The following is a 12,558-nucleotide window of genomic DNA, read 5'->3' on the forward strand; positions in this document are numbered from 1 at the left end:
CAGACTGTTCAAATTTTGACAATTTTTTTCACAAGATTTTGATGAAAAAACTCAAAAATTACAATAGACCAGTAGATATATTACCTTTAACATACCCAATATGTCCAATCATAACATTAAAGCCATGTCCGGAGACTAAAAGCAAAGCAACAACAAAAACAGTCTCACTCAAGGGGATTTCCATATTTCTACCTGTTCTGGCTATAAAATAACTTCAAATTGCACACGTGTAAACACAAAGACATTTATGTATACATAAATGTGTATGCAGCCCCCAGAACAAACACACACATACACACACTCCTCCTTCCTCTGCTCCTTCAAGGTCACCAGAGGCTTTAAATCACCTTTCATCTGTCCCAGAGTTTCCCCACTCCTCAAGCATCCTCTGTGTGTGCCTTTTTTCTTTCCTCTCCTCCCTCCTTTCTCTCTCTTCCTCTGTCTCTTTTTTTTTTTTTATTGACTAGAGATAAATCCCTGCAGGCTTCTCGGTGGCTTCACAGAAGAATGTGACAGCAGGAATGTTTACCGTGACATTTATGCCATTCCTGACAGCCGTGGTCATCTCCATTACCAGAACGAGCCTCTCCGGCAGAGCAAAAGACGGGGTCATTATGATAATGGATGGAGTTTAGTGGGCACACAAGGACACGCCGAGTCTGAGTTCAGCGGTTCACAGGTTCACAACCTTTTTTAACACCGGGGCGGGCTAGAAATTCCAAAGGCATACCTACCAGTGTTTACCAAAAGAGCTGTGTCCTGTACTATGTAGTGTAGCATCACATTAATCATCAAAGAAATGTAAAGAATTCCAATGAAGGAGTCGTCTAAGCAGGAAAAAGTGGCTCTGTGCTTGATTTCATAGGATTTCACCATTTAGTTTAGCCCTTTTTTCCTCTCTACAGCAACTTGGAATCAAACAAAACTAATTAAACTGCTCAAATAACAACATCAGCTTCAAGAATACAAGTACTGAGTTACAAGTGTGGACCAGAGAAACACTGGGTGGGAAAAGTAAGTATAAATGTTCTTATTTAAACCAACATTAACTGATTTTTTGGCCACCTGGGGGCAGCGTAACAAGCTGAAAACAAACCTCAATCAGTTGCCTATTTACACATCCAGCAGACACAGAGCAACATTTGGAGTCTCTGGCAGTATGATGAATGATCCAATATTTACTTGCCTTTTAGCTCTGGTTTGGTCTCCACCAGCTCCCGAGAAAAATATCTGGCCTTTAGCTGCTACATGCTCATCTATGTTCACTCGCTAACTTCTCCCACCTGCGTTTTGGTCAGATGCTGTCTGCTGCAGCAGAAACAACGCTATGAGAGCAGTGAATCAAAACAGTAAAAATGTGGGTATTGAAACAAAACAATGTCCTGAAAGACTCTAAAAAGCTCAGTATAGCTGAGAACTGCAGTCGGTGATAATTCTCTGTAGGTTTGTGCCAATGAGCAACATCTTTCACATTATACATAGTAATTTGATCAAATGTTAATATAAAATTAGTGATTTGCTATTTGTTGTGATTTCCAGCTGTGTCACATCAGTCTAAAGACTTCATGTTGTGTGCAATAATGCCACCTATCAATCAATCAATCAATCAATTTATATTTATATAGCGCCAAATCACAACAAAAGTCATCTCAGGGCACTTTTCACATAGAGTAGGTCTAGACCGTACTCTTTAATTTACAGAGATCCAACAATTCCCCCATGAGCAAGCACTTGGCGACAGCGGTAAGGAAAAACTCCCCTTTAACGGGTAGAAACCTCAAGCAGAACCCGGCTCTTGGTGGGCAGCCATCTGCTTTGACCGGTTGGGTTGACTTATGGCATCTACGCGTTCATACATCCTCATTGCGTGAGGGCATCTCTGTTCTGTTCTTATAACCACCTGACTTCTACAGGCTGCAGGTGTTTTTAACTTTCAAATGAGTGGAATTTATGGCTTTGGTTTTATTTGTAGCAGAAATGTGGGAAAACTTCAAGAATCAAAACAAAGAGGAACACTTGTTTGCATCTTTGCCTCTCTTTGACCCTCTTTGTCTTTCTCTTTCACATATACAAACTTCATATATACAAACACAGCCTCACACAAGCACACAAACACTAATTCCTGGTTAATGACATCCTCTGCATGGCCTCCTCATAGACAGTTAAACACAAGACAAAGGCTGACAGGTTTACAGCGCTTCAAGCGGGAGAGAGCGATGCAGGAGAGAAAATACACACACACACATCTTTTACACGCATACTACACACACGCATTGATACAAGACTCATGCATACTGTATGCACTGAATAACACTTGATACATGTACGGCTGCACAGGACACATTGCAAAACATACGGTCATCATTTAAAATCATTACAACAATCACTAAACATGCAAAACCACAAGTTTGAAATTGGCTTTCTGATCCCTACAACAAGAACACAATGAAAAGTCATGATGAGACATACTGATATATATATATATATATGCATGTTTTTGTACAAATCTTTAAGTATTTTGAGCCAGATTTCAATAATTTCATGCCAGAATTTTCTTGTTTCAGGGGTAGAAATACCTTTGAAACTGTATTTGAAACCCAATATATGATGTGCTATCTGTTTATGAGTTCATATAGGAGGCCATCAATATGTTTTTGATCAGCTGTGTGTTTTACTGTGCAGCAAGTCAAGATTCCTTCTAGCTGATGTTCAAAATCAAGGTGTTTCATCAAGATGAAATACAGCTATACAACGAGGCATGGCAAAGACGGACAGAAAAAAAGAGACGTGTAAAGACAGAGAGATAACGGAGAAAACAACAGATGTGTTAAGGGAAAGTGAAGCTCTGGCCCCATCCTCCTCAAGGCACGGTAGAGCAAACAGAGCAAATTCCTCCATGCCTGCACCAAGAGGTGATAAATGGGAGCAAGCGGGCCTTAATCAGATGTTCCGCCAGGGTTATCAGTTCTGTTCCATAGATCGTTACCAGCCGGGAGTGCGCCGCACTTCACCTCCTTATCTCGTCACACTCCTCCATCCCAAACCACTATCACTCCGGACTGGAATGTCCAGTGAAGACATGAGAGTTGCTGAGAGAAGAAAGGAGGACAAAAAGAAAAAAAAAAAAAAACATGGCAAGAAGCGTGATCTCTGTACTTAGCCCCAATCTCAGCCGCCATCTCGTCAAGTCGGAGAGTTATGGCGTGAGAGGGAGAGATATCATCGGGGTGTGTGGGCGCGGGGTTGTAGGATTTATATGTGTGTGTGTGTGTGTGTGTCCATGGTGGGGTGTTAAGAGCATAGTGTGTGACAGAGATGACTTCAAGTGTAAATGGAATGCTCTCTTACAAATGGTTATCTCTGACCTTCGTGTCGACCAACCGAGTGTGTCTGTGCGTACATCTCCATCTATGCGTACACCCTAAACAAAAGGTTAGTCCATTCCTCCACTTGCGGAGGACAATAAAGTCATGAGTAACACAAGCTCAGATGAACAGTAGAGTTGTTCTGTAACACTTTGTCTTTTATGACAGAAATAAAGCCGGACTGGAAAAGAAATAATCCGGTTAACCAGAAATGTTTCCCCCATCAGTCCTGTTTGTTTCTTGAGGCAGCTGTGTGTTTTGCCAGAAAGCCGGACAACCAATACAATCCAAACATGAGAAAAAGGAAGCACTTTAAAACACTGTAACTCAATAAGCAGAATTATTTGTATATCTTGGGCCGTTCTTGAACATCACTGCAAGCTCAAGTGAACTTGTAGCGGCAGTAACATATCTGATACTGTAAACACATGAAAACAAACACAGAGGTTTGTAGTTTGTTAATGTAATTTTTCTCACCATTGTAGGAAGGTTTCGACTGCCAAGTTTATGTCTCGGGAAAAGATCCTTTATTCCGCTGCAGCATATCCTGAATTCCTCGATCAATTTCTGGCTAATACTGTTTACGATATGCTTAGAGTTGAGGTGAACTGACGGGTGGTCCAGTTTCTGGTCTCTGAGGCTTTGCAGGAAGTGTTTCAAGACGGTTTAGTGAAATGTTTCCAAAGCTCCTTTCTGCATCAAACAATTGACTCTTTGATCGAAGCCAACTAATTATTTGATCATGCTGGGGCTCTGGGACACGTTTCGCTGCAGAGGAAGTGGCTTACCTGGGCTTATGCGCAAAGAAATGCAGCCAGGCATCATAAGACAAGGAAAACAGCCGTTTAATAAGGGCACTTCATTTCAGAATAAGCCCAGGGCTGTCTGGACCCGGCTAATCTCCTGAAAAGCCACTTCTTAAAGCTTTCTGGCTTGTTTGCCTTTAAAGTGTGGGAGGTAGGATGGTAGAAAACTTGGCTGTTGACTTAGGTAAGAGGGCTAGTGACAGCTCAGCTATAGCCATGCAATGGGGTGTGCAAAGAGGGAGAGGAGAAGGAAAAGAAGAAAATGAGGGTAGTCGTGATGACAGACATGCAAGAAAGCATAAAATAATTTGCTACATGAGGCATGTGTGATTTAACTTTCCAGACATCGGGACAGGCTTAAAATGTGCCATGATAACTTACACCCCATTTACACTCTGCCACTTCATGTGTTTTGGGCAGACTAGAGAGCTCAACTTTTGTCCACCTGTTTAGTTAAAGGATGGATGTTAGCTACGAAGCCACACTGTTCTTGTTGTAAATAAACTGCTAAATTAAGTTATTCTTGTAGTGTTTTTTGCAGTTACCAAGCAGCTGCAGGTGTAAACGACAATCTGGGCTTGAACACTGATTGGCGTGTCGCCCGGGGAAACCGATGGATGCAATCAGATTTGTGATTTGGCTAACAGAGACACATACATCTATGTGGCATCTGGACTTCAAATGGGGCCTTTAGTAGAGAAATTAGTCCACCAATTAAAAAAAAAGGGTGTGATCAAGCTCACCTGTATATCATGAAAGGGTAGGAAAAGTAAAACAAGATCAACCCTAAAACCATGAATGGATTTCCTGGATTATTACAGGATCTTCCCTCTCGTACGACCCAGCGGACAAACAGAGGAGGATGGGAGAGCAAACAAGCGGCAGGAGCTTTGAGCCAAACCAAGCTTGGAGAGTCCTCCACACCTGTCTGCCTGCCTGCCTGGATGGCTGGCTGGCACAGGAGAACTACAGCGAAGCGAACCCATCACGGTTAAATGCAGATGACACAGGAACAACATTTGGAGTTCCTGTTCTGTGACCCGTGAAACCAAAGCCATTTCTGTGCATCCTTGACTCACCATAACCACAAGGTAACAGCTCAGCCACAAAAACCAAACCTGATAGGAATAGCTAATTTTCCTCCGCTGGCTATTATAGCCCTCGCAGCGGCTTTGGATATTTGTTCAGCAATAAGTCACTCCTCGTTAATTGAGTGAGCGTTGACCTCTTGTATTTGTTTTCCACTGGCATGCACATTTGCCAATATTGGTCAGTGTCTCCCCACTCCATCCACAATACATCACCTTGTGAGAGATTTATAGAAGGTCTGTGACCAGAGACCAGCATATGAAATGGGTAGGTCATCCTTTTTTTCCACTAAATATATCTCAAATGGAGTTCTCCTCAAATATAAATACAAAAAAAAGAAACATTTGTACTTTCAACAACACACAAAGAGTGTCTTTTTTGAGAGAATTTTCAGGAGTTTCTGCACATACACTACTAATTTCATTTCATTTAATCTAAGTAGACTCATGTGGATGTTCAAGCTAAGTTTATCATAGTTTCCTCATGTAAAATACTTTCATGTTTAAAGTCAGTGTGTCTGTCTGTTCCAAAGAAAACATTATCTACATGCAACAAGGTGTATACAAGCCCTACACTCTAGTTAAAAGCGGCTGTTGCCATTACTCGAGTGCCCCGCTGTGCATTAGGACATGTTCGGAGCTGCAGCGTGTCACACAGCATGAGTCATATGGCACACAGTGTCACGTCGCTAGACCTCAGTGGAAAGCAGGACGTCTGCAAGGCAAATAGTGATGAACATGCTATTTTAGGAATGAAGATGAAAAGGGAGCTGGAAAATATGCTTCTGGTCCCCCAATTTGAAGTTTTCCACCACTTGCTCCACTTTTTTTTTTTTTTTTCCCAATGGGTCATTCTGAACAAGTGATGAAAGCTTAGGAGAACAGATGACTGAACAAGAGGTCTACATGAATCATGCAGAGGGAGGGGGGTGGGGGGGGGGGGGGGGGGGGGTGGTGGTGAAGAGGCATATGGTTCGCAGAGAGCGCACTTGAGACTGGATGTAACGCAGGGGCTCTTAAATCTACCCGTGCCCCAGGAGAATACCCCCAGAAAATGAGCTCTCTATCTATGCTACTGCTGCAGCTGGCTGTGAAAGACATCAGTTCGAGCCGAAGTTTAAATCACTGTCATCATTTTATTTGCTATGGGTCAGTTTAAAGTCTGAGATTCTTAGATCTACGCAGAGGGAGGATTTGCAAATGTAAACAGGTGAGTCCAGTTTTAAATCAGACCATCAGTGTAAACAGAGACACTGTCTTCATATTCGCTTTGATTTGGTCTCACAAACAGATTATGTTGTTGCAGTGCCTTTCAATGAGCAACGTTTGTCAAATAAGTGCCTCGGCTTGAGCTGCGTCTCCTGCTCCATATTTTTCAAATCATTTCAGACGGATTGTTTGGCCGCTGTGCTTTTCTTCCTTTCATTTATCTTGATTCTAATTTGTAGTTTCACTTTGGCCACACATGATATCCAGATTTTTAGGATGGTTCTGAAACAAGAAGGACCACCCAGGAGTGTTGCAGGCCTCTTTCTACTGTAAGTTTCTAAGTCGCTCCACACCGTCCGCTCTAATCGAGACACATTAAAGACGCATTAAAAACTAATCGGGTGGCGATGACACACGGTAGTCGTGCAAGGCCTTATTTGCAAAGCAGATGGAAAGCCTTGGCCTGTCCAACATTAATTACAATCACATTCAGGGAGGAAGCCATCCCTCCTCCAGGGCGGTTAGGACTCTGTGTACGACTGGAGGAGATGGCAACCTAATCCCCTGGTCACCGCAGAAATCTGAGGGAATCGTCAAAAGATGCACAGGACGTGATTAATCAAAGTGGAGCGCCAGATGTGCAACAACACAGGAGTATAAACCTAAACTGACACAGCACAGGAATACCGAAACCACAGACACACAAACACCATGCCGCCACCATCACACTCCCACACAGAAGCCAACAGAGGGGCTTCGATATTTGAGACCAAAACGACGGCCTCCCTCTGTCTGAATATCTGGTTTTCATCACTACATGTTGCAACACCAATACTCAGAGGACCAATAAGTAGAGAGGCATTTACTTTTTCTAACTCGGGCTGTTCCAATCCTAATTCTCTTCTCCATGTGTGGTATTTAAAACGTCTACAAAGGTGAGGGGTAAAATATTTAAAGGACTTCCTCTTTCAAGAGCAGCTGAAAGGCAGAAAAAAACATCAGACTAGACTACATTCCTCAGCAGTGATACATTCCCACTGTTCTCATGGCCGGATTATGACAATGCCCCTAGTTCCCAAGAAGAATGACAATCAATCCGGATTTAAGCCTCCTTGTCCGCCAGCGTCTGACTCTGGCAGCGCCTCTGTTTATCTTCAGGCGCTCTGTTTAGAGTCTCCCAGTAAACACTGGAGCTGCTAATGGAAGGAAGAGCTTTGGGCTTTTATGTTCCAAACTCGTTATGATTAAAGTGTTCCTCTTTATCGTCACTGCAGCTAATTAAAGACAATCTGCTTGGATATCACAAACAAGGCGACACAATTTACGCACGGAAACCGCAACTCGCTGCGCTGGAGGTCAACGGCAGGAATAGCCCCTTCATATACAAATACCAGCGGTGGTGGTTGATGGTTTGCTGAGGATACTAGGTCTATTTTCCCCGCGAAGACATAAATCATGGAGTAGATTGCACAGCAACACTGACCACAGAATTTCGGGGCTATAAATGAGCCGAGGAGGGCAAATCTACCCGGAGAGAGGACGTGTAACAATAAATTACCCCGAAACAATACAAACCTCATCAGTTTCCCCAAACCCACAGAGACGACGAAGGAGAATCCGGCCCCTGTGTGGTTCAGACAATAAGCTAGTTCATGATCCAATACTGAACGTGCGTAATGGTATGTCTGCTGTGCGCAGTGTCTTGTGTTCAGTGATGGAGTGGTAAATTTAAAAGTGGGTCAACTATGAGCTACAGGTGAGGTCAACAAAGCTTCAATATGAAAACCATTTTTTTTTAGATAAGCAGGAGGCCAAATTCGTGTCATTTAAAAAAAAAAAATCATGTCTCTATAAATTCGCGTCATTTGGTCATTTAAAATAGTTCCGCCAGTTCAGGTGGGTTTTCATCCCACTTTACAATCCTTGCGCTTGTATACACCTGTTCACACTTAAAGGTCAAACTCGCAAACTGAAACTGTCTGCTTCATTCACTGCCCCCAACACCTCGGCGAATCTGACAGTAGCGCAATTATGCACAAACAGTTCACAAATAACTGCTAATATAAAAGAGATAATTTCAAGTAACTTACCTAAATTAACGAAACTCATCACCATATCTGCATCATTTAGAAAGGCGGTTTCTTGATATGTGGCCAGAGGAGGGCTCTGGGTCGTCCGCATGGACTGATATCGGTCCAGCATGCCTTCCACTTGGCTTTTCTCCTCGCTAGATATGGTGTTGTATAAGTCCAACATGAAAAGTGGAGCGGAGTTGTACTTTCCGTGTGACAGATGCGGTCTCGGCCTGTGAGGAAGCCCGAGGATGGACAGGATCTCCTTCTGCATCTCCCTCTTCTCGTGCGTCCGCAGCCGCCGGTGGATGAAACCCGGGTGCACCTCGTTGTTCCCATCCAGTGAATAATTACTCCCTGCGACCGGGAACATGCAGTAATAAGCGCTCCACCACAATCCGATCAAGGCAAGCCAGCAGCTGGTCATGATGTTGTCCCGCTGTGCTCTCCGGAGTCCGGAGTGTGTCTGGCTTGGAGCTTCAGTCGCCTATCCAAAAGCAAAATGTGCGTAATGGTAACCAAAGTCCGACCGAGCGCGCTGTTATCTGTTGCAGCCACAGATCAAAAGCGAAAAAGGACTCGTGTGTCAAGCCATTTGAAATACTTCCTAAAGCAAAATGCGCAGAATAGTGTCGGTCCTGCTTTCATTTCTGATTCCCGTAGCGCGCTTTGCTGCTTCAGGATAAAGTGCACCATGTGAAACTTTATTCTGAGCGCTGCAGTTAGTCGGTCAAAAGACACCGATTGATGTGACAATCGCCAGTAAAAGAACAACAACTCCTCTGAAAGAAGCCATTTTACTCAAGCGGGTGTATTTACTCTCCAAAATATATGATTTTCCAAAGTTGCGCACCGACAAAAGCCTTCCTTCAATAACTGAACTGGTCTGAGTGGCGGTCACATACTCCTACAGGCTGTGTATGAGAGTCTAACAGGAATCAGCAGGTTGCAGTCCATAATATGCGTGCGCGCTCGTGTACGTGTGTGTGTATTGAAACCGCCCACTCCGTGCGCACTTAGCCAGAGGTGGAGCTCTTCAGGCTACAAGGACAACTCTAACATCATATTTCCATATTTTGTTCACTGCGGAATAACAGCCTGTCTATTCTAATATAAACGTCAGGTTTGTCTACTTTGCATGTGCATTGCAACATACTTTTCCTGTTACATTCTTTTACAGTCTCTGTGATACAATGACTCCATCATAAGCTCATACTTCTTGATATTTCTGTTTTAATTTCTACATGTTAGTACTTGGATTGTAGGATTCATAAGCTGTAACGTTTTAGCGGTCAGCTGCATTAGGTAGTTTGAGGTATTTCTACAGGTGTCTGTCTCCACAATCTTGGGTCACACTGTCACCTTTGGACAGTTGCGCTTCAGATGTGTCTTAAAATAACAGGCCGCAACTCTAATCTGAGAAAAAAAAACAAAAAAACACTTTCATAAAATGTCCAAATCTGCTCTAACTAAGCACGGATAAAGGATTTCATCTTTACACATCCAGAAAAGGTGCGGTGTGTCTCTACTCCGCGGAAGCAGAATAAATGTTCTCCAGCTGAGGCACGACCCCTGACGATGGAGAGAGAAACAGCAAGCAATGACGCACAGCACCTAAAGGAGACTGATCATCTTTAAACACTAAGAAATCTAATCAACCGTTTAACTAAACAGTCAAAGGTTAAATCATCTGCACCTTGGTCATTGCCCTTGTAAATACGAACAAATCATGCAATGAGTAAAATGTGTATCCTGTATAATCTATATTTTAAAATGATAATATCTACTTCTAGCAGCACACAGCTTATGTATGTCTATACGTCCCAGAAAAGAAGTTCTTTTACATCTTTCTTTCTTTCTTTCTCCCCCCCTCCTCTTCCTCCCTTCATTCCTTTCACCCTAACCTGTGTTATGTCTTCATGGTCCCTTCAGACTGTGATGGTCCTGACGATAAGGCCCGAAGGTGTCCATATCTGTGTCTCTGCTACTGCTGCTGCTGCCAGAGCCTATCTTATCTGTGTGTGAAGAGTGAGAACCAGCATCAAAGCTACACATACCTCCACCAAACACACGCATACACACAGCTGGGTGGCTTTCAGACTAACCCACTCACGCTGATTAAACTAAAAGTCAGATTATTACTACTCTTAAACATAATTACATAGTAGAGATTTTCAAAAAAAAAAAAAAACGCTGCCAACCGTTTTCTACAGCATACCTTAGCAGGGTAGATTTTTCAGATTTTCAAATGTTTTCTGCCAAACAGATATTAATTCATGTCAGCACAGTATGAAAATAACTCACAAAGACTTCAAACTGGCTTGAGATAAAATCATAAAATCATGTGTGTATACTTGTGTGCCCGTGTGTGTGTGTGTGTGAGTGAGTGAGTGAGTGAGTGTGTGAGTGTGTTAGAGAGGTGACTGACTGATCCAACTCTGAAATAACAGAACCAGGGCTTAAGACACCGTGCTGGGCTGGCAGAGAACCAGCACTCTCATGGATGTCATTTATCAGGTTTTTAAGTTTTTCTTGGATTCAAAATTCCCATTTATATGAATGACAGTGTATTACTGATTTATAACACAGATACTTTGGCTTAGCTAAGTCTGACAATAAAAAGCAGCCAAAAAAGACTTCTGGCTCTGGCAATGATCCTATGAACAGCAAGTTTACTCACTATACAGGGGATGTGAATAAACATATGCAAGGAAATGGGTGATTCTTACCGCTTTATAATGTATGAATCAGATTGGAAGCCATATTTTCAACCATTAACCTTGAGCATATGTCATAAACCATCTGCTTTCCAGTGCTATCACATTGATTAACAGGCTGAACGCTGCGGATACAGTAAAGGCTGATAATTATTTCAAAAAAGCACTCAGATACTTTTATATGTCCTTAACATTTTGCCTGACATTTGAAGCTGGGTGTGTGTATATGTGTGTGTGCATCCCCAGAGGTAGAGCAAATGATGTGTGTGTATGCTGGGTGATTTGGAAGCAGAGGGAGGAGGAGGAAACATTAAACAGAGGTTCTGTGTCCTGTCATCACACTGTCTAGACAGGACAACTCCTAGACCTAATGAGGTCTTTGTCTGTCTGTATCGATCTGTTTTACACACACACACACACAGCCACACACACATATACAGTACATCTCATCATACATCTTGGTTTTAATTCTTCTTCGGTCTTCCTGTTAGACGTTTTTATTAAAGTGTATTAAACTGTCAAACAAAAAGGTCACACAAACCTGCACACAGAGAGAATCAAGTCTTGTATTTGTACTTGCATGTGTGTGTGTGTGTGTGTGAGTTTTGTGTGTGCAGGATACACACACACACGTCTCTCCAACACGCAAAATTAAGGGGAAGTGTGTTCCAAAACCATAGGAATGCTTACACCTGGCGCAGATCTGACGAAGCGCTGAATCTTCTACAATAATTACACTGCGCCGGTAGGTCACACTCACGCACGTGCGCCGCCACTTATCCGAGTTATCAAGTGTTTTTCACACGAGTCAAAAGAACAATGGCGAGCTGCTGCAGGTTGGATGCTTTTGATGCCCTTTTAGTCTTTTGTGTTGGATTACTTTTTTCACACAAAAGGTGCTATGTGTGAATGATTCTCTCGAGACCGGTTTTTAAACAGCATGTACAATACTTCACAGTCACAAGTAACACAACTCAGTATAATAGATTCAACGTCAGCTAAATTTAAGCTGAGTTCTGTTCGAGAGAGAAATAACGTAGCTGTCTGTATTTCTGTTTATGTGTTTTGCAAGAAGATTGATGTTAAAGCTCCAAACTATTGGCGTATAGATTTGTTCCCACCCGACAACGCAATCCTCATCAGAATCCGGCCATGTGCACTACAAATAGGGGCATTAAAATGTATATTAGACTTAATCTGTCTTCATCTGTGAAACATATTTTTGCTGTGATATAATGAGTTATTTGTATCAATACAGTGTAATATCATTTTACCACTTTCTCCAAAAAATATATCTATTG

At 42.6% G+C, this 12,558-nt stretch overlaps 2 protein-coding genes across 4 annotated transcripts in view; both read right to left on the reverse strand.

Annotated features, from left to right (window-relative positions):
* bmp6 (bone morphogenetic protein 6) overlaps window positions 1–10,529 on the reverse strand; it is a 49,413-nt gene extending 38,884 nt beyond the window's left edge. Inside the window, exons 1-2 of the mRNA XM_042399796.1 lie at window positions 10,445–10,529; window positions 8,559–9,027 (exon numbers count right to left, since the gene is read on the reverse strand). Coding sequence (XP_042255730.1) covers window positions 8,559–8,967 — 409 coding nt within the window. The 5' untranslated portion in view covers window positions 8,968–9,027; window positions 10,445–10,529. The remainder of the gene's footprint in view (window positions 1–8,558; window positions 9,028–10,444) is intronic.
* The window catches only part of zgc:101569 (uncharacterized protein LOC449822 homolog), a 50,123-nt gene that overhangs the window by 18,874 nt on the left and 18,691 nt on the right, over window positions 1–12,558 (reverse strand). For 2 of the 3 annotated variants that reach the window (XM_042399802.1, XM_042399799.1), the window contains exon 8: window positions 10,470–10,555. The exons of the other annotated variant lie outside the window; for it this stretch is intronic. The gene's annotated coding sequence lies outside the window, so the exon portion shown is untranslated. Of the gene's footprint in view, window positions 1–10,469; window positions 10,556–12,558 lie in introns of those variants that run through there. 3 annotated transcript variants of the gene reach the window in all.

The sequence above is a fragment of the Thunnus maccoyii genome, chromosome 21, assembly GCF_910596095.1.
Source record: "Thunnus maccoyii chromosome 21, fThuMac1.1, whole genome shotgun sequence".
Classification (NCBI taxonomy): Eukaryota; Metazoa; Chordata; class Actinopteri; order Scombriformes; family Scombridae; genus Thunnus; species Thunnus maccoyii.